We start from the raw sequence: 24,891 nt of genomic DNA, 5'->3' as shown, positions 1-24,891 counted from the left end.
ATAAACTTTCTGTGACTAGGTGGCGGTCAGGTGAGCAACGTTACGGTTCGGATGAGAGATATTTGGCTGATATTGTTCTCAAATGGACACCGTATGGCAGAATGAGTTCAGGCAGGGTTCTGGAAAGGGGGGCGGTAGTGTGGAGGGGGGTTGGGGGGGGTGGTTGAGTAGGAGGAGTCGCGAAGCTGCTATTTGTAGATCCTTGTGATGGATGACTGCTGTGTGTGTGTGTGTGCGTGTGTGTAAGAGAGAGAGAGAGAGAGACAGAGAGAGAGAGCAAGAGACACGGCTTTTCTTTGCTTTCCCAATTCTCTTTCTGTAGTGAAGCTGCCGAGGGCTTGAGAGAAAGGGAGCGAGACGTAGTCAGAGAATACGGCAGAGAGGGGAGACACTCCACAAAGAGTGCGCGTGTGTGCGAGCGAGAGACAGCGCGACAGAGCTTGCTTAGGAAGTGCAAAGGGAAAGAAAGGGAAGCTTTTAAAAAACAAACAAACAACCCCGAGAACTCTTGCCAGTATTAGACCATCTCTTAATTGCTTTCCTGAAGACATTTACACCAGCGTGTACTTTATTTTAAAGCAGTTTAGATTTTCTTTTTCCTTTTTTTTTTTTTAAAATTGATTGCACATTGGTTGGAGCAGACCTGTGCATAGCACCAGGATCTTTGGGGCTGTTGAGGACGCAGAGTACCAGGAGCAGGTGAAGCAGAGAGGAGCATGCCCGGGACAAGATGCGTCAGCGGAGGGGTTGGCACGGGGCTGGCCTGGTTTGGGGTCTGGGTGCTGGTGTGGGGCGCCCTGCTGGGGAGCTACGCCAGCGCCTGCCCGGCCCTCTGCACTTGCAGTGGCACCACCGTGGACTGCCACGGACTGGGGCTCAAAACCATGCCCAGGAATATACCCCGGAACACGGAGAGACTGTGAGTAGTCACTGGCCTGCCCACTCTGTCCCCCTGTCTGTCTGTCCGTCTCTGTATGGGGATGTCCATGGCTAAACCAAGCAAGACTGGGAACAATAGCACAGCCTCCCCAAAGTGAGTGGTTGTTGCAGGCAGGTGTAAGCAAGAGAAGGTCATTCAAAAACTGGCAGACACAATATATGGTTTTCATAATTTTGCATACTCTACATATGTAAGAAATTCTCTACTCTAAAATGTGGGAATTCTGAGATGCTCATGGTGATGTTTGGGGAATTCTTACCATTTTGAGTTGTACTACCCACAAATAGGTTTGCTGCTGAAATGGCAGCATAATCACTTTGTCATAGTTAACTGTAGTGTTAAAACTAGATTACAGCGTGTTAATTGTGCATGGTATGTTAGCTGTGCACATGCAGAATAATCATTTTCTGGACCATGCTGGCAGTAAAAGTGCAGTGCATTTTTGAATTGTGTGAATCAGCTAAATTCTAATTGTGTGCTCATAAGTTTGGGCAAGATGCAAATTTAAAATTCAGGCAATTTAAAAGTGAGATATTCTATCTGTTTATTATATTCATGTTTAGAATGTATCATTTCAAACCACAGTGGATATTTGTGAGTTTTGTACATTTTTGGGGGGGGGGGAGTTATTGCATAAATGATCAATTCTGATTGAATGAATAATTTAGGTTCCTTTTTGGATGTGATCCCAGGGAAAGGAGAATGAGAAATAATTGATGAAATGATTGATGTTGAATCTCAGTGATGTGTCTGCGCCCTGCTGAAATATGCAGCCTTGTGCGAGGGCGATGGCTCTTGCTTCATGCACGGTGTGGCTTTGATTCCTCCGCATGCACAGAAAGGCCCTCTCTCTCTAAATTGTTAAATCATGTAGAAAATTAAGCAAATCTGCTTCCTAAGTGTAGCTTGTGAAAAGGGCTCGCGGGCGGCTGGTAGGAGTAGGACGAGCGCGGAGGAACGCTTGTGCTGAGCAGAGCCGCGTTTCTGTTCACTTAGGTATTCTTTTTAAACGTGCGTCCTTTTATTTATTAATTTTTGGGGGTCGAAATCGGCTTGGAGCAACGGAGGGAGTTTGATTGTTATATTCATGGTTTCGAGCGTTGCGACGAATTGTACACGTGCAGATGAATGAATGAAGAAACGCGTGTCAGAGCTACCTCCTGCGAAGGAAGAGCGGAATATTAAATGCGTTTCGTATTTAATTTCTAAGAACACCTTTTTTTCGGGGAGGAGTGCGTTATACGCGTGTATGCTGACAAAAGATATGAAAAGTAGTTTTCTTTGATCGGGTGATCACATTGTTTGTTGTCAATTATTGATTTGATTATTATGAAGAAAAACACGTTAAACACCTTCTACATGCACGCAAATACGAAGCGCGGTTATAATTTTAAAATTATGATTACGATTATTTTTGTCATAAGTTTAATATTTACATGAGTGCGGGTCAGAGGCAGGAGTGTGTTGGTCTCCATGGATAGATTACTCAGCATGGGAAATATTCCCACACCACGGGGCCATTACGATGGGTAATTCATCAAGGTGATTGCACAAGTCAGATACCCCACATGCGAGCCCCCGAAGCATTGCCGTTCCCTTAAATGAAAATGTCTGATGGGTTTATTGAAGCGTTGTTATGGGAATAGCTGGTAACAGACTTTCTCTCACCAGTGCAAACTAACAGAGTTCAGTTTGTGGAGTCACGGCCATTTACTCACCAACTCATTCACAATAAAAAGATCACCTTTTGCGGTTGGTTTGTTCAGATGATTACTATTTAATCGTATTTAATTATTTAATACCGCACAGACTCCCAGTCAAAATGTTGAATTTTGGTGGTTTAATTGACTTTTTCTGGCCTTTATTTGATTTGCTTTCTCACTTGACCAGCACTTGTGAGAGCCAACAAGAACATCCTTTTCTCTCATTAGTAAATATATAACACATTTACAGGCATGTTTGTGTCATAAATGTACATGCTATAATTGGCATTTCCAACCAGTTAGCCTTTGTGCATAACGTACAGTTGTGTGGCTCAGTTTGCTGAAAGAAGCCACCACTTAGGTCCCAGACATAAAGAGATTGAAAATCTCGTAAACGTTCTTTAAAAATCACCAACGAAAACGTGTCCTCTGTGTGTCCTAAATGCTACATGCATCTGTCTCTGAAAAAAAAACCCTGCATGGTATTGTGGGTCGTGATCACAGAATGGGACTGTTGTGAGCCCTCAGCGTGTGGTGAAATTCTCCCTGGCACAAAGCGTGCAGTTCCATTGCAGAGCAAGGGTGCTTGGTCTTCGGGACGGTTGGGCCGGCACGGCCCAGGCAGCTGGGGGTCATTCCAGATGGCCCGTTGGGGAGTGGATTTGGGGGCAGTCCCCAGGCCTGCCTGTCCCGTGCCGGCAGGGTCGAGCAGCCTGGCGGGGCGAGACAGCAGAATCCCATTTGCGCTTGTCACGAAGCATTTTGATCAGGCTTGACCTTTCCTCCTCCCTCTTGGACCCATTTTTAATAATGACTGTGTGCTCAGCACCCAGTGCAAAAAGCAATCACCCCCTGCCCAAAAAAAGCACAACTCCCACCACACACACATGCACAGACACACACATACACACACACACACACACTGTCCTCTTTCGCAGAAGTGGAAACCTCCATGAGGCCACGCGCCGCTTGCAATGCTCCAAGAAAATCACTGTAGCCTAATTTTTTCAGACGTATGCTGGCCTGAGCGCGAGGAGTTGTTTCAGTGAGCCTTTGTATGAGATCGGGCATGTTTCACAGATTTCCCCCCAAGCTCGCGCTGTTCTACCCTGTTGGTTCGCTTACAGCGCAGCATGCCCCATCCACTTTAAATCACTGCCACACCCCCCCCCACACACACACAAACACACACACACACACACACACACCCACGTAGGCTGGTATTGTTACCAGACCGCAGCTATGCCAGGCCTGCAGCCACAATCTCCTCCATTGACAAACTCTCTCCACTCCTTCCGTTACCTTATTTAAACATGTTTATTCCTCATCTATTTATACATGGGCTGGACGCTAATCCAATTTGCGTGGCACAGTCAGGCTGACAACGAGGGAGGGTCACCCCCAGCGGGGACCTCATTCTGGAAGGGGACAGGCGCTTTTGGCACATGTCTGTGGGGATGCTATGAGGGTCGTGATTGGTAGAGCTGTTTGGCTCACTGACAGACGAGCGAGAACGTGACCGAGAGAGACCCCAGGGTGGAGACACCCTTACCTGCTCTATGGAACATCTTGCCTCTTGCAGTGGGGATTGTCCTTAGGTCACAGTGTTCCTCAGAAAGGACTCTCTCTACCTGTAGTTTTAGTTCTGTGTTATGTATCATAGAAATGTGGCAGACTGCATCCAAGTGATGTGCATTATTAGAGGCAGTACAGTTTCCTTAACACATGATATGTTAACCTTTCATATCAGAAAGGGCAGTAGTAGGATACACAATAGCCTGCAGTAGTGCAGATTGTTATGTGTTATGTGTTGGCGTAAAAAGTTGCATAAACAGGACACCACTAACCACAGATGAACAAGAATGAAGTGTGTCTTCACATACCATGCAACCTTGCATGGGTTGTGTCTGTCTTTCGCTGTGAGAGGAAGTAACAGGAAAAGTGCTGCATTGTGTTGCTTTGAATGGCTGTTTTCTTAGTGTTAATGTGTTTACCGATTGGTCTGTCAGTCACACGCGTGTGTTGTTTGATCAGAGCTTAGCTCTGGCTCTGACCTGATGGCCTCATGTGGTAGTGGGAGCAGGATGTAAAAAAGCCTGGGTTTAACCCTGTCTGATAACACTGCAGTTAACCCCCCACTGGACCGTCGAACAGACACTCCTCAGATGACCTGAAGAGAATCATCGCGAGAACAGGGCCAGCGCTCTGATCTTGTGCAGTTTTGGGCCAGGTGTACAGCAGGGGGCGGAACGTCTGTGCAGCACCTGCGCTGACTCCGTGCAGCGTCTGTGTATGTCCGACACTTGTGTGGGGGAAGGAGATGATGGGAGCGGAGAGGATCCTCTCTGCAAACCTTGCATAAGGCGAATCCCGCCGCGGAGATAGGGGGCCGGCGTCTGGATCGGGTCCAGCACGGCCCAGATGGGGCCGGGAGCCAGATGCGCACGTCTTCAGAGGGGTAAATAAATAATCATGTAAATAAATATGCCAGGAATGCAGAGACAGAGGCTCATTGTGCTTTGACGACTGGGGACTGCGCCTGAGATGAGCCTCCGGGCACATTGGCACTGCCTCTCTGTCGCGGTAACTGACAGCTCTCTGTTTACCTGTTCCATAATTTAACACAGGCAAGACAGGACACCCCCCTCCCGGGTGGGGCGGGGCCTGGCAGCGGTAAAGCCTGACAGAGGGGTGGAAAGTTGACAGGAGCGCTCGGCCCTGCTGGCAGGGAGCGGAGGTGCTAATGAGCCACGAAAGGATTAGTGCACCCCGGACAGAAAGCGGAAGGGGTTCTCCCTCTCGCCAGGAAAAAGGATCAACAAAACGGCTCTCCGTGTCCCATCGGACTTCACATTCAGATATATATCTCTGTGATTCTTCGATATTTAGCATTCTAAATAATGGTAATAATATCTTGTGGTAATGTCTGTTTCTATTTTTTAATGAGTTGTAATTCTTGGAATGACACTGCCCCAGAGGGTCTCTATCATGTAAGAGATGGGAAATTACACAGCCGTTAGGCGGATTTATGGCCTCGTGTTCAGGGAAAAGGTGGGGCATGATCTTTGTCGTGGGAAATGCTGCGTGTGCTGCCACTGCCCCCGAAATGAGGATGTCAGGGTCCAGTGCAGTTCAGTAAGACCCTATCGAACCTGCTAGGAGGTGTTAGAGACGGGGGTGTGGTGATGTGGGTGGGGGGTAGGACAGGTGTCCACAAGCCCGCGGACAGGTGCGGTAGTCTCCTGTTGAATTAGCCCAGACTCTTCTAGTGGGGTATGGTCTTCATTGCCACATAGAGGGGTGGCGAACATTACAGCCCGATCGCCCTGCTCTGTGGGTACATTCCCAAACGACTCCATCACGCGCTTCTGAGCTGACAGACGGGCCACAGAGAGCATGCACGGGACACCTTCTAAGGCAGTACGGACCGTGTAGGGGTTTTGATCCACTAGCCAGGGCTCCCTGTGAAAAGAAGCACTTTACAGGGCCGTTTGATCTCTCATTCATAATAGAGGCAGAGAGAAACGGATTTTCTTCTTTCCTGCAAGATCTCTCGGGAGAGTCCGGTTGCAATTTGTACCATTTCAGGAGGAATCTCTCATCTAACTCTGCAAACTTTAAGCCGGTGCATTTGAACACTCAGCCATCAGATGTACAGAGCATGCCGCTAAGCCTGAGAGTGGTGTTTCGGAATTTGAGTATGTATCGGTTTCAAAGTGGGATCTCGCGAGCAGGTTGAAACGGGCACTGTGGGGGAGGAAAACGATTAAACCTCTGAATGCAGAACCTGTCAGACTGACACATAGAACTGCGTTCACCCCATCTGAGGGGGGTAGTGTTTGTGTTTATCGAGGAAACGAAAGCTTGTCAGAGAATGTATGGGCACACGTTTGCCTGGCAGAAACATCACCTCCTCCTGCCTCGGCTCACACTTCCACATGTTCTTCCACCCAAACCCTACCACTTAAAGGAAATACATGGTTTCAGTCTCTTAAGGGAACCACATGGTATTAGTCCTTTGGTGGAAGTACATGGTATCAGCCCTTAAAGGAAGTACAGGGTATCAATCCCTTAAAGAAAGTGAATAGTATCAGTCCCTAACAAGAAATACATCGTATCGATCCCTTAAAGGAAGCACATAGTATCATTCGCTGAAAGGAAGTACATGGTATCAATCCCCAAGTGGGAGTGCATTCTATCAATCCCTCAGTGGAAGCATGTGTCTGTGCTCTGTGTACAGGCACAGCCTGCAGTTATTCCACGTCGCTGAACTCAGCCTGCTGTAGATGAGTGACTTTGATGGGTTTATGGCCGGGCAGATCCAGTAACAAGCACAGATGTTCGATTGATTACGGATGAAATGAGCCGCTCTTTTCAATTGAACGCACATGGGCCAGCTTTCAAATTGCCATATAGCATACATTAAACGCCTGCTGAGGCTGATGGAGGGCCTCCTCTTTTCTCTGGGCTGCGCGTGCCTTTAACACGGGCTCCTCCGCTGCCTTGCTGTATTTTAGCATTGGAAATCCTGTGTCCGTACAGGCTCCTCCACTGCCTTGCTGTATTTTAGCATTGGAAATCCTGTGTCCGTACAGGGAACGCCTGCATACGTGTAATTGTTATTTAGAAGCCTGTTGTAAGATGATTCCGAACATGAAATCAATCAGAAGTACACTGAAATAAAACTCTTCATGCTGCCTCTCTCCCCACCAATGCACACAGACAAACCCCCAACCCTCCAGCACTCACCAGTATCTTCCTGTATCTAAGTGTCCTGTTACCATCTTACAGGGCCTGAAGTGCTACCCCAAGCCCCAGAGAATCCAGCTTCCAAATCCCGAGGCATAGGGGTGTGGGGGGGTTTGTCTCCCACTAACCCAAAAAATTATCAAATTTTTTTTTGGTAATATCCAAGCCTCTGCCTCACCCCCACCCCAGGGAGAGAACCCCTTCACCATGTAGCCCTTCTCACCCCAGGCTGTCTCCGTGAGCGGGACAGACCCTTCTAGAGCGTGGAGCACATTTCGCGCATGACTGGACCCGCGTGTGACCTTGGTCCGCAGTGCATGGGTGTCTGGGGGGGGGGGAGTTGAGAAGGGGGCGGGGGTGAGAGCAGAGGCGCACGGTGACAGCCGGCACGGCCTGAGCGTGGGCTCAGACCCCTTTCACTGCCTGTCCCCCGCGGGTGAAATTGAGTTTGCCTTCCCTCAGCACCAAGGGTAATTTGAGAAAGCCATTTGCAGGTCAATGCCGACAAGACTGATTGCCTTACAACACTTTCACCGGTCAAGGATGCTGTTGATGTCATGCTTGTATGGACATATAAATATACATGTTCATTCCTAGATACTATTCGAGGCATACACAAGTGATTAATGTACATAAATATGTGTGTGTGTCCATACAGTATATCTATATATATACATGCACAAACACATATGTCAAAAGATAAGTGTGCACCCAAATTAATACATGAATATACAGCTTTCTCTATATAATAGATGCGTTCAAATATTTTTCTCTGTGTTCTCTCTATATATACTGATTAGTGAGGGTTTAATTCCAGAGCCTTATTTTCATTTTGCTCTGTCCTTGCCTTTCTCTTTGTCTCTCCATCTCTCCCTCATTCCCCTTGTTTCCTGTCTCCCTCCCTCTTTCCCTCCCTCTCCCTCTCCCTCTTTCTCTCATCTCTAAGTCTTATGAACTGAATGTAGGAGCGTAGGTTTTAGGTGAACATTGAGGGGGGACATGCCCCCCCCCCCCCCCGCACCCCTCCCCTGTCCCACCCTAAACACCCATGACTGGAGATTCCATTCCAGTCATGGTCTCTGATGTGCCAGAGAGTTAGCATGTTAGTCAAACAGATGGGCTGTTGGTAAATTTTTATCAGAAGCTGGTCTCTCAGCACACAGAGCTGGTTTAGGGCTGACTGGGTCAGAACCAGTAAGGACTTGGCCTCACAGTCTCACGGAGGCGGGTGTTGAACCAGTTCAGAGGTTCCCTCTCCATGGCAGGAGGGACCTGACCACTGCTGCAGCTCCTCATCCCCCCCCCCCCACCCTTTCTAAGGGTTATTTACCCTGTGCCACATGTTGTTTGTCAACAGCGCTGGTACGAACACCTGGGCAAAAACAGTTTCCAAAATCATTTACATATGCATACATTCATTTACATTTACATACACCAGACAGACAAAGAATGGGGACAGCAGTGTTCTCCAGCCATCTCAGGATTGGAAACAAAAGCTGTTAAGCAGAAAGTTAACAAGGCTGTCGTCGGAAAAGGCCTTTTCCCTGCTTCCCTTTCTGCTTGGAGGCTGCCGTTGCCGTGGCGGCCCTCCCTGGGGGTGGGGACGCATATAGCTGGTGCAGACGTGCGCTCAGACGCACCGCGCCTCCCTATGTAGGTCAGTGCCTCTCCGCGGCTCCGCCCCCGCCTCTCTGAGCTCCCCAGGCGATACTAGCCCCCCCCCCCCCAAGCTTGTCGCTTGCCTGTCCATCAATTGGTAACGCCTGGTTGCTGTCACCTTTACCGTTTGAACACCCTCCCCTCCGCATGCGGGGCGCTGACATTGCAAATGCTGGAAAGCAACCCTTTCTTGCCACCAGGAAAGCAAACCCCAAGGAAGGGTTTGGACCAGAGGTGAAGCTGCGTGGTTTAGTCCCAGCAGCTTTAAGGTGGATTCATGACTGAGGGGCAGTGTCCTGCTCCATCACTCAACAGAGGGGATTTTTTTCGTCTGACCTGTTCCCTACGGGCTGGCGTTTGGGCCAGCATTTCCTTTGGCTTGATTTCCTTTGTAATCTGGCAAAGCTCATGGGGAGGGATGTCATACACGCTGTCCTTGGCAGGACTAGGCCACCAGACCAAGAGAGAGCTGTGAGCCTCGTCCGCATATAAAGAGGCGAAGTGGGTCTGGCCAGTTCTGTAAGGGGCCGAACGCCGTCCAGCGCTCCTGTGTTCCTTTTGTCGACTGGAGAGTAGCGGCGTTCCCAGTGTGTGACCCACAGGGTCAGCTGGTCCCCCACATGCAGTCACATTGGCCTGGACCATCCTGCCTCCCTGTCCCCTGCCAGCCTACAGCTGCTCCTAGCAAATGTCTCCGAAACAGCCAGATTATTTTGTTTGGAGGTCTCCCAAAATACAACAGGCCTTCTGGGAAAAAGCATCGAGGTGGTATGTGTGTTCTGTGTGAATGCATGTGTTCTGTATGTATGTGTGTGTGTGCACGTTTGCTATTTTGTGTTTGCTTTTCTTTTTCCGGCCGGAGGTTGCGTTTCATACGGGCCCAATATTGCAGAATTCATAACGGGGCTCTTTTTGCCGGAGGTTTCCAACAGATGGCCGCTGTAAACGCCAGGGCCGCTGCACGTCCAGGTTCTCAGGGCTGCCACCGTCACTTTGTGGTCTGTTACCAGGAAATGGCCAGAGGCTGCTGACCCTGTCCTGCCATCCCCTCCTGTGTCCATGACACTGAAACTGGCAGCACCATCATAGAGGACCCCCCCCATGTTCAGTCACTCAGCCCAGCGCAGTGAACAAGGGGTTGACACATCACTTGTTATGGCCCATATGACTCTTGGCTCAAATGTAGAGAATCTCAGGTTTTTGAAAAAGGCCCACGTGTATGCTGGAGCCCTCTGTGTTTGGATCCTCAGGCTCAATCCCAAATGCCCCCTTCACTTGTCCTGCACCACTGTGAAGGGGGAAAGGTATAGAATGAAGATTTCATTCCTGCAGGTGGTATGGTGCTTGTATATTGATGTGGAGGCCAGCCGCTCCCTATGCACCTGACCCAGAGCATGTGGGTAGGGGCATGTGAGTGAGCGGAACCTCTGCACAGATGGAACCTACCCCCCTCCTACACCCTGCCATGCCCCAAAACACCAAACCCAGCAAAGAAGGGAGAACAGTGTGCACCGCAGACTTTGTGCTGGTCACATGACGTAAACACCCCTAGTCTGCACTGTATTTATAAAGGTCCTTCTCTCTGCGTTTTAATCGCAAACCATTGTAGCCTCGCTTTCATTATTAATCATTCATTCAGTTCCCTACTACAATTCACCAGACCCCTTTAAATGAATTTGAAATATCACAGTACTAATCAAGGTTTGAGAATAGCGGAAGTTCATCTGAATTCAGCAGTCACCCTGGCTTTGCTCCCACTAATATGACTTCATATGTGTGTATGCATTGTGTGTGTGTGTGTATATATATATATATATATATATATATACACAACCAATATATACACTGTGAATGTCATTGTGAAACCTACGTATAATTGGAAGCAGGAAGTTGCGAACAATCACAAAAGCCCTGTTTACACAATGTTGCCGTTTCCCCGCGGTGCTTTGGGGGCTTGCGCTGCGTCTCCCTGCCAAACCCTCCGGGAAAGGTCGCAGTGGGCCACCCAGTAGATGTGTCCTCGGAAACCCAGCGCAGGGTCCAGAGTAACCACCTGTAATAAACAGCACATGCGAATCCGGCCCCGCTAACGAATCCCCCTCTGTTATTTATTTCTGTCCGTCGGTGCACCTGTGTACACAGGCCAGCTGTCTGTAATGACCACTGCATTCACGGTCCCAGGAGTGGTCATTAGACTGCGGGTCTGACCGCGCGGAGAGAACTGCGAGGCGGTACATGAAATCGCCCAAGAGGGGTGGGTGGGGGGGGTGTATGGGGGGGCGGGGGTGGGGGTGCTTTCTTTTGGAGAGGGAGAGAGCTGGCTGGGAGGGAATTCTAGAATGTTCAGTTCTAGTGAGAAAGGGAAGGAATCTCAGTGCTCGGTGGGTTTGTTTTCGTATTTTTTGGGAAATGGGGGGGCGGGGCGGGGTGGGGCGCTCCGGTTCCGCTGGCACATGCAGTCGCACAGTCGGTCATTTGTTTTTCCTATTCCCCTCAAGCGATTTTATTAAAAGACCTGAATCAACACAGGCAAAAGCAGACAATAGGAAGGCATCAAGGTGGTCGATTTTTAAAATGTCTTCCCGGAGTGCCGTTTTTCCTCCCTGTCTGCGCGGGCTGCAAAGATAAATGGTGAAGGGTTTTTTTTTCTGTGTTTGAGCCGAGCACCCCGTCGAGGGCAGGGAAGCGCACCTGATTTTGGCTAATTGGATACATGGTCACATGCCTGGGTCTTTTTGTTCTCCCGTCCCCTAAAGCGATTTGTCTGTGAGAGGACCTTGTCTGTCACCGCTGCAAGCTGTCCTCCCTACGAGCTCCACCCCAATCGATCCTCCTGCCAGACTCATTCACAACTCTGTCCTTGTTAACACAGACCCCCCCCCCCCCCATACACACACACACACACACACACACACACACACACCTCTCAGATTAAACACCCTGTCTTTTGTTTGACTTGGTTTGGATTGGAGAGGAAAGATGCGCTCAAAGCAGGCTTTCACACCCCTCCCCTTGGAGACCTGGGGGAGCAGGACAGAGGAGGGGGGGCATCGAATTATTAACGGAGCGCTTAGTTTTCCGCCTCTCGGCTCCGGCTTCCACCCTCTTTCTAAGTCACACCGGCCACCGCCCGCAGTGTCTGGGTGGGTTTGTGATGGAGGGGAAGTTGCGAGAAATTGCCGTCCTGTTTATGAGGGCAGGGCTCTGCCGTATCCTCACCCATTGGTGCCACCTGAGGTGCTGAGCCTGCTCACCCAGGCCCCTTCACCGCTCCAAAACAGGCATAGCTCTCACGCGTGTCTCCCACTTCCCCCCAGCACAGTCACAGGAAGTTTAAACCTGGGGAAGGGATTAAACATGGCTGTCCTTTATACGGCCTTTGGTGCACAGGCTGACAGCACTCAGTTCAGTTGGAATGCAGTGGTGTGGCTTAGTGGTAAGGAGCAGGGCTCACAAACTAAAGGTTGCTGGTTCCATTCCCAGATGGGCTGCTGCTGTTGTAGTAAATATCCAGCTGTATAAATGGATAACGTATAAAAATTGTGTTTTTAGGTAACACTGTCATCAGTTTCTGGGGATTATTAGTGCTGCAGTTCGTGACCCCCACCCATACAAAAGTATATATATTGGTGAAAATATTTCAAAGAATATGTAGATTAAGAATGATAATATTAAAATATATGTTAATATATTAATAGCAATTTGACATAAATATTAATATTAGTATATTGATATTAAAACATTATTTTATTGAATTAAATTTTGAAATATTAAAAAATTATTTCCATTGTGATATTTTGCAACATAGTCTGATTTGCATTGATATATTTTAATTGCGTTTGCAGCATATTCGTGGGCTGAACAACAAGTTTCTTGATATTTTACATTATATTTCATTTCCACGTGGGCAAAGCTAAAGGGAGGTGCAATTGTGGCATTTTCAGGCTCTTTTTGCTCTGATGTTATATGGATAGTACCACAAGATCAAGGCCCAGTCATTTCTATTAGCATATAGCACAGAGTTCTGGTAGGATTCAGCCACAGAGTGCTATTAGCATATAGCACAGAGTTCTGTTAGGATGTAGCCACAGAGTGCTATTAGCATATAGCACAGAGTTCTGTTAGGATGTAGCCACAGAGTGCTATTAGCATACAGCACAGAGTTCTATTAGCATGTAGCCTCAGGGCCTCAGGGTTCATAGAATAGTGCAGCAGAACTGCGCAGGCATCTGGAGACGGGCACCAGCAGACCGAGACGCCCTGCGGATTCCGAGAGCAGTGGGAATGACAGAGATGGTGCGCAGACCCAGAGGGAGGTCTTTTAATGTTTAATGTTTCTCTTGCAGGGAGCTGAATGGAAACAACCTTACACGCATCAACAAGAATGACTTCTTGGGACTGAAGTACCTGCGAGTCTTGTAAGTGATCTCTCAGTTGTCATGCTTGTTTGTGTAGAAACTGACGTGTGAATGCACGTGTATGGGTGCGTGTGTGTGTGTGTGTGTGTGTGTGTGTGTGTGTGTGTGTGACAGAGAGCGAGAGAGAGATAGAGAGAGGGAGTGAATGCTGTACAGTTAGAAATTGCTCTGAAGTCCCCTTAATGGTTTCCCATCAGCACGCTGCCTGCAGAGGGGGAAAGTCAAGATGTATTACAGTGGTGCTTCACTGTGAATGAACTCGAAGTCCATTACAGCATGTCTTTTACTCAGTCACTTACACACACTGGTGAGCTCTTGAAACTGTATATCATTGTGCAAGATGGCACTTATCATTATTGGTGACAGCAGTCGAGTTCACTCCTAAAGGTTTTCGTCATCCTCAAAATAACAGAGAGCACTGTGTCGAAGTGACACTGTATCAAAACAGAAGTGGTGCTTGTGATTCTTAGTATAGAGCAATGACAGTCCACAGACAGTCTGGAAGCGGTAGAGTGCTTTGTTTAAACGTGAAATGGTTTTACAATCCTATCGTCCAGCCTCTTGATAAAAAGGTTTGGGGGATTTATATTAACCCGCCTCACCCCAACACAATCACGCCTCAATCGTGAGACGTAATCCTGGGACAACTCTTGGCCCATCACCACCAATGAGGAAGCAGCCCTTCACAAAGGCCACTGCAGCAGGCTCAAGGCTGGCCCTGCTGGGAGAGCCTGGCATCTCACCCGGCCGCTATGGTTACGACATGGTCGTTGACATGAGTAATGTTTAGGTGAAATGCGACTGGGGAACAGGCAGTGTATTTGGTCCTTGCATTTCTGACCTTCGTCTGTCAGCCGGCGCTAAGCTAACGGAGGCCCTTTTCGCCAGTTCAGCTGAGAAGTTGGGGTCACGGTGCCAGGGGTCCGGGCCTCTGCAAGAGGGGTAATCTTTTTGTGCGGCTGTGTTTGTGGAAAAACCTGGAAAATAAGTAGCCTCTCCACAGGTTTATCCAATTCTGTCCAGATACTTAATGTTCTTCCTAATTTTTTTGTGTGTTTAAGAGAAGAAAATTGCACATGACAACGTTTTTTGGCAAGGAGCACGATAATTCCACTTGTTGAGTTTTTTCTTTCCTTTGAGCTTTGTGTTTTCACGTACAGGCAGAAGAGCTGTTTATATTTGAGCTCCTGAAAAAATGTTACAATGTACAATTGCTGGGAAAAATACACTGACCCAGATTCTCTCTGGACTCGTGTTTTGCCTAGTTATCTGGTTTCATAAATGCTTTTCTTTCCCATCAAAATCCATTCAGAAGTCTGAAGTGTATGGCCCTCGTGTTTGCGTGTTTCTGTTCTGTAAGCCATGATTTACATTCATATTTGGTCCTGAGGAAATAAAAACTGCCGAATCTGCCTCCGAGGCCTGGAAAGGGCCCGGGCGTGTTACACAAACACTGTCCCTCTTTTATCCCTTAATGAAGGAGCCCTCTTGTTTGTTCAAACGCTTGGACACCGGTCTTACAGTCACATTATGAAAACAAGATCCATAAACCATCTAGGTTTTTTTCTTTCTCCCACCCGGGTTTGTGTTGGCAGGTCCTGTGACAAATATGTTTGCATTTGGTGAGCGAGTATCCTTTTGAAGCCTGCGGCTCGCCCAGCCTCCAGGTCCCCCTCCAAACCGGGTTGTAGCACCTCAGCGGCCCTCATTCTCCTCTCTTTCTGACAATCTGGCCGTGCTGGCTGTGGCCTGCCCCCCCCCCCCCCCCAAAAAAAAAAAACAGCCTGACCTGCTTGTCTGTGATCTCGTCGCCACCAGACCGCATGGCCTCCCCTGGCTGAATCGCGCTGCCTCACAGTTCCTCCCTGTTAATCCCTGCTCGGAAACACTTTCCTAACTCTAATCCCCCCGTCACTCTCCCTGCCAGGTCTCTGGCCACTCTCCCCCCACCTCCCCACCTCCCACGCGACCACCTCAGAGACTCCGAGGTTTTAACCGCTCATCCGCGCCGCCAAACACTCAACCAGGGGCCGTCCAGACGCCTGTCACCCCCCAACCCAAAACACACACACACACACAACACCACCATCCACTCTCTCACCCTCACCCTCTCCTCTCTCCCCCACAGGCAGCTGATGGAGAACCAGATTGGCACCATTGAGCGAGGCGCATTCGACGACATGAAGGAGCTGGAGAGGCTGTGAGTGCTCTGGGCTGCGGGTTCGAAACCACCGTGTTTTATTAGCCAGCCTGACCAAAAATGCACGGGGGGCTGGTGGGGTGTGGTTTTTCCGGTCTGCGGTACGCTGCAGACAACACACTCACACACATACTGTTTGCCACGATCAGCAGGCCTATAAAAGCTCCCACATATGGATACCATAGCCACAGAGGTTATTAGAATCTTACATTGTAAACCTTGTTTGTTGGCTGCGCTTAGCGTTTAGCGTTTAGCGCTTAGCATTTAACACTTAGCGATTAGCGTTTAGCACACTGCCTCAGGAGAGGACAGAGTGGCAGGCCTGCAGCTGAGTCCTGCTCCCATTCCCTTTGGATGCCAAAGTCAGCCCAGCTTGCCGGATAAAGATAAAGGAGAAACTGTCGTCTGCCTGTCCTCTGCCTGTCTGAGGGCCCTTAAATCGATATCTTTTTAATCACGCATGTGGCTTCAATGACGTGTGGGAGACCCACCATAAAGCTGTGGTTTGGAACTGCAATTAGTAACAATCTGTCCCCAATTTGGCGAACGTCTTCTAAGCATCTAATCCCTGGCCCCAGTTCTGCTGTTGGTTTCGCTCGGAAAGTTGACTCCGAGCAGCTCTCCTTCACTCCCAGGATACAGCATTGTCCTCTGCGGCTTCGGCTTCCTCGGTTCACTGCACAGTCGCCTGGCTCTCACAAATAGCTTACGCTCACATTTTTCTCCCCCAGGACGCCTCTCAGAATCAATATTACCTTGATTAATTCATAAAATGAAATCGGCTGTATTTATCCAATAAATCCCGCAGAGATTTATGGACTTTAAAGCAGAAGGTGCTGTGCGCGGGGTATGCCACCCGGGTTGATACCACACTGAGTGATTTGGATTCTGTGTGGTGCTGCTGTAGCCTGTAGGTCGGGCTGTGTTTTTTGTGCTGAAATGCAGTCTTGTTTTTCTGGATCCCGAATGGCCCTCATAGGCACAGTCATCCGCAGGACAGGAGACGTAGCCCGGGCTGGAGCATCTGTCATTACCCCAGCATTGTCGCAACACCTTATCATGCCTTGTAGGAAATTCTGCAAATAACACAAATGAATACAATCACACACTGACTGTGTGTGTGTGTGTGTGTGTGTGTGTGTGTGTGTGTTTTTCTCCTTCTCTGCAGGCGTCTGAACCGTAACCAGCTGCACCAGCTCCCGGAGCTCCTGTTCCAGAAGAACGCAGCCCTCTCGCGACTGTGAGTAACCCGTCTCTCTCTCTCTCTCTCTCTCTCTCTCTCTATCTCTCTCTCTCTCTCTCCCCCACTCTCTCTCTCTCTCGCACGCCCATTGTGGCTTCGCCTGGGCAGCGAGCAGGCAGGGCCGAGCCTGAGGCTTCAACAGCCAGATCTGAAGCATGACATGACTGTGAAACTATGCCTGCTCCTGTAACAGAACTTGGGCGAAAAAGGACTTTGCTCATTCAGAAATGCGTTCCTCTGAGCATTTTGGCGCAAGCCTCCCGTCGTACACATCAGCCTCGGGGAGAAAGTTTTCAGTCTTCTGTTCCTGTTACTCTGTCAGACACGAGAGAGGCTGTCACAAGGTTTAGCTGAAGGTCTATGGGGTTGCCTGTGTTGCAAGGAAAAAGAGGGAGAAATGAATGTAAATCTAAAATACTGGCAGGTATATGCAGTGTGCAGATTATGTATGCACCGGGTTTGGTGAAGTCATCTGTGAAGTCTGCTACACATAGCAGGTGGCTTAGAGATATGTGGAGTGGGTTTGCACATTGGCCTGTGAGTGTTGAGCAGGATGTGTTTGAGGCCCTTGAGTTGCATTTGTCATTACTGTGTTGTGATTTTGAGCTGTTCACCATGAGCGAGTGCAATGGAGTGGGCTTCCTGGCGTCTCAAAAAGGAGCTTTTCCCCGGCTCCCACACGTCAGCTGCGCTGCTTTGTCTGCGTTTGGGGATGGCTGATTTTTGAACTTCCACCCCCCACCCAATGCACCCCCCCCCCCCCCAAAAAAAAAAAAGTTGCTGAGGGAATACCCTACAATTATATGAAACATTTTATGCCTTCCTCAAGTAGAAATCCATTGGCGGGGGATAATTGGAATCGACTTCATCCCCAGCGCCAATCGTTTGAGTCAAGGTTACCTGGGGCGCGTGGGAGCGGTGAGGTAACGCCAGCACGGAAAAGCCATTTCCCTCCAGCCATCCAGAGTCCGGCACTGGTCGACAGATTCACGACCGCGCCTGCTCCCTGTCTGCTGTTTGTGTCACCCCCATGGCAACTGTGCAAGTGTACGAGAGATTCTGCCAGCTCAGGGATAATACTTGAGTCAGACGGTGCTGCTGAGAAGAACAATATTGGTGCTTTGTAGAAAATAAACCCAGGGAAAGTGTTTGGTCGAAAGCCTGATCAGTCTGTGCTTGGGATATCCAGCTAAACACATGGGGTTCCTTTTCAAATGCTCAGTCTTTTCCCTGGGAAATGTGATATTATTTTCAAGCTGTGGTTATATGTGTGGGTATACATATCAACAGTTGGGGGAACGATTGCTTGTTATTATAAAAAAGAACAAACCTGAAACACCTGTGTTTTTGACTTCATTTTGTAACAGAAAGGGGTTTTTCATTATTATTTCTGAGTCGGTAGCATGGCTAAAACACACTTCCATTTTCTTTCAGTCGTCAGGTTTTTTTTAGTCTTTTTTTCCCCCTAACGCAGTTAAAAAGTTCTGCGTTCCCACCGGAAGGGTTGCCTTTGCACTTGCCCAGAGCGCACTTTGGGGCTTGTTAAGGTCTCTTTTTTTAATGGCCTTAACAAGATAGTTTAATGTACAGACCACTGCCCTTAAGGTGAGACATTAACCCAGATGTTTTCTCTTCCATGCAGGATTAATTGGGTTCCATTTTTTTTCACTGTTCTGGAATGGGAAGTGGGCCGCGGGAACCAGGCCAGGGGGGGTTCTGTGTGATGTCAGACTGTGCGGGTTGAGGAAGGTCCCGGCAGCCGCCACAGTGCTATTTATATAAATGACATAAGGCCCAAGGAGAGAGGCACAGGACGAGATGTGCCCCAGGCTGGCTGTGCTCCTGCGCTCACCTCCAGGCTCTCCATGGCCTCCCTAATGGAAGCCGCTCGTCCGGAATTAGCCAGCGACCATGGGGCTCTGCAGCTTATTGAACCGACACCGGGTGGCCATTGCGGCAGAGAGATAATTGGCCCTGTTTTCATCACAGAGGGTCGTGGGGCGTCGCACATCACTAACACGGACCCGTTGAGTTGGGGCAATGGGGTTGGAGGGGGGATGGGGGGGTTGTCTTTTTATTTTTGAGACGTAGGCTATGGGGGTGTGGGGGGGTAGGAGGGTGGTTTTGGGGTTTATCCCGATCGGCAGCAGTTTTCTACATAGGCACAGAAAGCGGAACATCATTAGCATGAAATTAACATTGGAGAACATTAGCGGTAATTTGGGGCAGGGTGACGGGCTGCAGAACCCGATCCCTCCACTACGACACTGGGGAGCTTAGAAGGCACAGAGCATCTGAATAGCAACAGCAAGGACGGGCCAGCTCTCAACATCACTAACGACCTGTAGGACAGCCCCCCCCCCCCCCCCCCCCAACCCCCAACCCCCCGCTCTGTAACGCAGCTCCTGTAATCTTCTCTGTCGTGTCTGTAATTAGGCTGCTAGCTGCATGCACGCCGTGTAAGCGCTGGGATAAGGGGGCGGGGGCACGATGGGTGCCCCCAGGGGGATGGCATCTGGTTAGGAGGGAACGGAGGAGAGATTTATCATCTCCACGGAGCACTGCGCCCGGGCCTGCCCGGGTCGAGCGGGCGGCCGCGGAGACGCGGGGAGCAGCCTGCGGCGGGGCATTCATTAGCGCAGACAGGTACATCCTCACCTCCGCGCTCGGAATAAGGTCACCCAAGCCTTTGAGGGGGCTGTGAGGCACAGGGCAGGGTGCGGAAGCATTTCGTGAAGGTGGGGTGGAGGGGGGTGGGGTGGGGAGGGCTGGATCTGTTGTTTCCGTGCTACTCCTTGGTGACGGCGTGTGTGCGATACACAAACACAAACTGAGGAGGTGGGGAGGGCATCTCTATAATGACACGTTTCCTCTTGGAAAGCGTGCAGGCATGGCATAAGGGATTCTCTCTCCTTTTATTTTTGGAAGTTATTTCAGGAGACAAAGGAGTGACTTTATTGTTTGTTCGTGCATGCTGGAGGGGCACAGATGAGTTGTTTTTAGGGAGAGCTTTATTTGTTTGGTCAGACATATCCCTCCGGATCTTGTGTACGTTCTGCACCCTGTGTAATGTTGTGGATGGTATTAACTGGTGCAGTTTGGCGTTGTCTGTTGTCATTTTTAAAAAGGCAAGTCTGTTTTTTTCACAGCACCAGCAGCTAGTCTCAGGTCCTAATATGGAGAGTGCTTGGAGCCATGCTGAGCTTCCAGTTTTGACAAGGAGTTTAATAAACAGCAGATACTCATATGCTGCCAAAAAAGCACCATGTTATCCATCATAGCACCTTTCTACAGGAATGGTTCATAATGATGACATGCATTGGTTGAACATTTACATTACATTTATTCATTTGGCAGATGCTTTTATCCAAAGTAACTTACAAGTGAGGTAGCATATCACACAAGCAAGAAATGACTGTGTGAGGAATCCCAAACTTTGGTTTGTGTCTACTGAGTATTACAAACACGTAGACATGTAAGGAGAGAAACTTAGGTAATCAACTTTCTCTTCACCCCACACACAGACACACACACACACACACACACTCCTTCTGGAGCCACCTCCTGGTGAACTGTATTCCAAGGTGAGACTGCCAGGTGATTCTGTCATTCTGTCATCCCACTGATACACTAGCAGGACAATCATCCATACCAAACCCTGCCCCCCCGTCATTACCATACAACCCTGGCACTCTACGACAGCAGCTTCCTGCCAACAGCGGCCTTCATTACCCAAAACAAGAGAGATTCTGTCACCTCTCACTGACTACATGTAATGCCTTTGTCCTTTTCAAATTCAGATTGAAATTCAAACTCAAAGTCTATTTTGGTATGATTGCTTCAATGATAACTATTTCTAGGCAGTCATTCTTCCAATCACATGTATAACATGTAGAAACGGATCCATAGTGAGAATGATGAATAATGACGATAATCAGAAATCGATAGTAGTTAATGACCTGTCTTAGAAAGCCAAACTGACATTAACACCTGACAGTGACACTTTTTACAGAAACACTTTTCAATGTAGTTATGACCATATAACATTATGGGTTCTAAAGTAATGGTTGTGCTATAATTTGACAGGACTAATTAATTCTACTAATTAATAATGAAATTAATAGTGAGGAATGTAATTCGTGGATATTGGCAGGGCCTGATTCCCACGTTAGCTTGGTTTATAAGTGAGCACAGGAAGAGGTGTAAGGGGAGGAAAAGGGTGTGAGCTCAGTCCTCAATGGAGGCGATATTATTTGGCGTGTAATGTTTGCCATGCAATTGTGCTTTTTCTGTAAACTGTTAATTCTGCGCGGATTGTGCTTTTTCGGGAAGCCCCAGTCGGCCGGTGCCCTTCCCCTCTGCCCACTCTGTTCCCCTGTCCCGTCTTGGTCTTGCCCCGTGGCCCCCTGGGAGATTGGTGGCATCCCGGGACGGGCCTTGCCTTTTCCTCCTTTCTGTTTGCTGAGTTGAATACCCCGTAAAGCTGTGCCAGGGGCGGCTTGCAAGGGAACTGGGGAGTTGCAGGGAGGGGGGGAGGTGGGGGGGGTTGTTAGTTGGCGCTGAGTTACTGTAGAAACTCAGATTAGGGGGGTTGACATCTTCTGGTCCTCTGCCAGTGGTTACTGACTTTGTGCTTTTGGTTTAAAATGGGTGTAGGGTGTATGGGGTGCAGGTGGGGGTGGGGTGGAAGGAGCTGAGGTTGGGTAGGGGCAGCGTTGTTTGTGGATTAATCCCGGGACGGAGGGAGAGAGGGGGAAAAACAGGAGTGTGTTTGTGCAGCGCACAAGGGGCCAGAGCTGGTATTGTGAGCGCGTGACCCTTTCACAGAGAGCGAGGGAGAGAGAGGGAGAGGGAGGACAGACTGTTGAGAGGCTGTGGAGATTCCAGACACATCCAGCGGTGTGTTCCCCTAAGGGGCACTCGAGCATGCACACACACGCACGCATATACACATGCGCACACACGCATACACACACACAGCAGGACACAAAGATGCTCTGTCGTGTTCTTCCTCCCTCTCTCCTCAGTGGCAGGTTAATTTAAGCCAGCTCTGAGTGACGTCCTCCTCGGTCGGCTGTTTGTCATCCGCGCTGCCTTGCTGTGGCCCCCAGCCTCAAGCCCCCTTAACTAGCCCTGGTGGAGAGGGGAGGGGCAGACTCATGGAAGGAACAACCAGGCCGGACCGTGGAGTTTGAGACTAGATCATCTCTCTCTGAAGAGCTTAGACCGGTCTCAGACTTGTTCATCTCTCTCTGAAGAGCTTGGACCATAGAGTCTGAAACTAGCTCAGCTTTCTCTGAAGAGCTTGGACCATAAGAGTCTGAAACTTGCTCAGTTCTCTCTGAAGAGCTTGACATTGCCTCACTTGCCTGAAAATACACTTGGTATGGAATCATATTTAAAGTAAAACAACTAAACAGGCATCATTCAGTGCTTCTGACTACTTGTGTTTGCCCTTGTTGCCCTTTAGGACCCTCAGTGAGTGAGTGAGTGAAACAGTCAGCAGAAGAATGAGTGAGTAAAAGAGTGAATGGCACTGTTTTTAGATGTGCCTCCTATGACTGTAGCCAAAAAAGAACAAGTTAAACATAAACTTCAGTTTTGTTTATTTTGATGTTTCAGTACATGCAATCTCAGACGGAGGGTGGTAATGAGCCAGGCAGACACAGAACCAAGCGGGACAGTGGCGCATAGCTGGCAGACAGCTCCACGTGGACAGCGGTGTGGAAAATACCATCCCCTATAATGGAATGTGCCTTTTTTTGTCTTAAACCTGGCAGAATTCGCCTGTCTTCGTGAAACTTCCAGTGAGTTTGTCAGAGCTGCACCGCCAATCCTACCTGCGGAGACAGGTGCCGCGGTCAGCGGCGGTTCACCCGGCTGACCGTTCGACCGTTAGCCCGGAAACCCTGGCCGTCTGCGCCACCCCAAAGAGCAGCCCCCAGCCCTTTCAGGTGGTAAAAGCGGACTTTATGGCTTGTCGCTGGCTTTTTACGAGTCGCACAGTGTGCGAGAGGAACAGAAACACTGTAAAACCATCTGAAGGAAGCGGAACCCAAAAGGGGGTAATTTAAAAACCACTCCGCCGTCTGAAATATTCACAACGAGCAGAGAGGGAGGAAGAGAGAAAGGGGGGTGGGGGGGTAAGGGGGGGGGGTGGGGGGGTAAGGGGGGGGGGGGGGGGGAGCGAGGACTCGCTCGTGTGTTTATATGTACTAATGACTCTGAGCTCGTCCTCATTAATGATTCACCAGCTGGATCAGGCCTCGTTAAATATTCACGATAAGGGCCTGGAACATCAAGCCTTTCAATCACTGGGTATCAGAAGGGATTTTTTCAAAGCTGGGATGTTGGAGCCCATGAAGCACTGGCGTCCCAGAGGAGCCTCATCAGCGCTCAGCGGATAAAGCCATCCTCTGTAAGTGGGCCAGGGGGTGTCCTTTATTCGGGGAAACTCTCCCCCGTGTAATGGTTGCTTAATTGTACTTGTGTGTTGGGTCATTTTTTTCCTTGTTATAATGAATTGATACAGCATGAATAAGTCATTGCAGTGTGGTCTGTTTTTTTTTAAAGTAAACAAGAATTTGTCCTCAAGCAAGTATGGCCGGGTTTTTTGGCGGGGGATTGACCGTCCCCCTCCAACTGTGGTGGCGTGGTTGAGGACCTCCTGATTGGAGGTGACGAACAGGAGACAACACAGTTGTCATGTTCTGGGATGCAGGAGCAGAAGCAATGTGGCCATTCCGTTAGAACCACACTCGTCCTTCAGATGGCAACGTTGTGACTGCCCACCCAGCCCTGCTGGATTGTGCCAGAGGACCTCTCAATATTCCAAGGGGCCATTTTTGTCATGGACCTCACCCAATTGACTGGCATAGTGTTTTCCCTGTGAGAGGAAGTCTACAGAGACCCACCCCACTTTAGGTCCACACCCTCCCCCGCTCTTCCCTCGGTGAGGTAGCTGGCCCCGCCCTGTGGGCCGAACGCCCTGCAGTGAGCGTTCTGACTGGCGGGGTCACGGAAACAGAGATAAACGGCGGTGAGATGTGGCGGTATCCCCCAACAGCAGGCCTGGTTGGCCGCCCCAAACAAAGCTTTTCCCCAGCGTAAACAAGACCGTGAGGAGCCCACGGCTTGGCTCCATTTGTGTGTGTAAATAAACAAAGTGAGGGGCCAAGTAAAGCACACACACACACTGTAACATGCAATCATGCACACACACAATCAAACTGTAATACACATGCACATGCACTTGTGCTCACCCACACACACACACTAACACACATGCGCACACACATACACACACGCATACAGATACACACACACCCATGCACACATACAGATGCACACAAACACTCACGTACTGTGACATGAACACACACGGACACATCCTTACAAACACACACAGACACAGACATGCATGTACACACACGTGCACAAACGTACACACACACACTCAAATGTGTCCGTCCACATATAACACTGACACAAACATGCACAGACACTTAGCCACATGCACACACACAAACACACCTCAACAGCAGCCCCAGGATGACCTCACTTCCCTGTGTCAGCCACAGTGACCTGAAGCTCTGACCCCAGATGCTCTCCTCCTGAGCGGAGCTCACACACAGTCAATGGTGCAAACCCATCCCCATCTGTTGAGCCTGTTGATGAGACGAGAGGAACGAGGCGGAGGCAGCAGAGAAGCTGTCCGTGTGCCGCGCAGTGCGGCACGGGCCCATGCCATTGCGCCTGTAATCTCTGGCTGTAATTAGGGGCTTGGAGGCAGATCCCGGGCTTCCTGTGGAGCCTAGGCTCTCGGAATCCCTCCCTCTCCTCCCTCCGGCTCCCTTTTGTCTGCGGGCTCCCCTGCTTGTGCTTGTGTTTGCCGTTCGCTTTGCGTTCTTTGAACACTCAAAGCCCCTCTTTTGTCCCCTGAGCACCAGAGAGGGCGCATCCCCCACCCCTGTCCACCC

At 49.5% G+C, this 24,891-nt stretch overlaps 1 protein-coding gene across 2 annotated transcripts in view; it reads left to right on the top strand.

Annotated features, from left to right (window-relative positions):
• The first annotated feature begins 252 nt into the window (after positions 1–252).
• slit1a (slit homolog 1a (Drosophila)) overlaps positions 253–24,891 on the top strand; it is a 115,025-nt gene continuing 90,386 nt past the window's right edge. For both annotated transcript variants that reach the window (XM_036546316.1, XM_036546315.1), the window contains exons 1-4: positions 253–919; positions 13,398–13,469; positions 15,598–15,669; positions 16,838–16,909. In XM_036546316.1, the coding sequence (XP_036402209.1) occupies positions 717–919; positions 13,398–13,469; positions 15,598–15,669; positions 16,838–16,909 (419 nt within the window). In that variant the 5' untranslated portion in view covers positions 253–716. The remainder of the gene's footprint in view (positions 920–13,397; positions 13,470–15,597; positions 15,670–16,837; positions 16,910–24,891) is intronic.

This window comes from Megalops cyprinoides, chromosome 15, assembly GCF_013368585.1.
Source record: "Megalops cyprinoides isolate fMegCyp1 chromosome 15, fMegCyp1.pri, whole genome shotgun sequence".
NCBI classification, from domain to species: domain Eukaryota; kingdom Metazoa; phylum Chordata; class Actinopteri; order Elopiformes; family Megalopidae; genus Megalops; species Megalops cyprinoides.
Note: the sequence above shows the minus strand (reverse complement) of the source record. Positions and strands in the feature narration are given on the sequence as shown.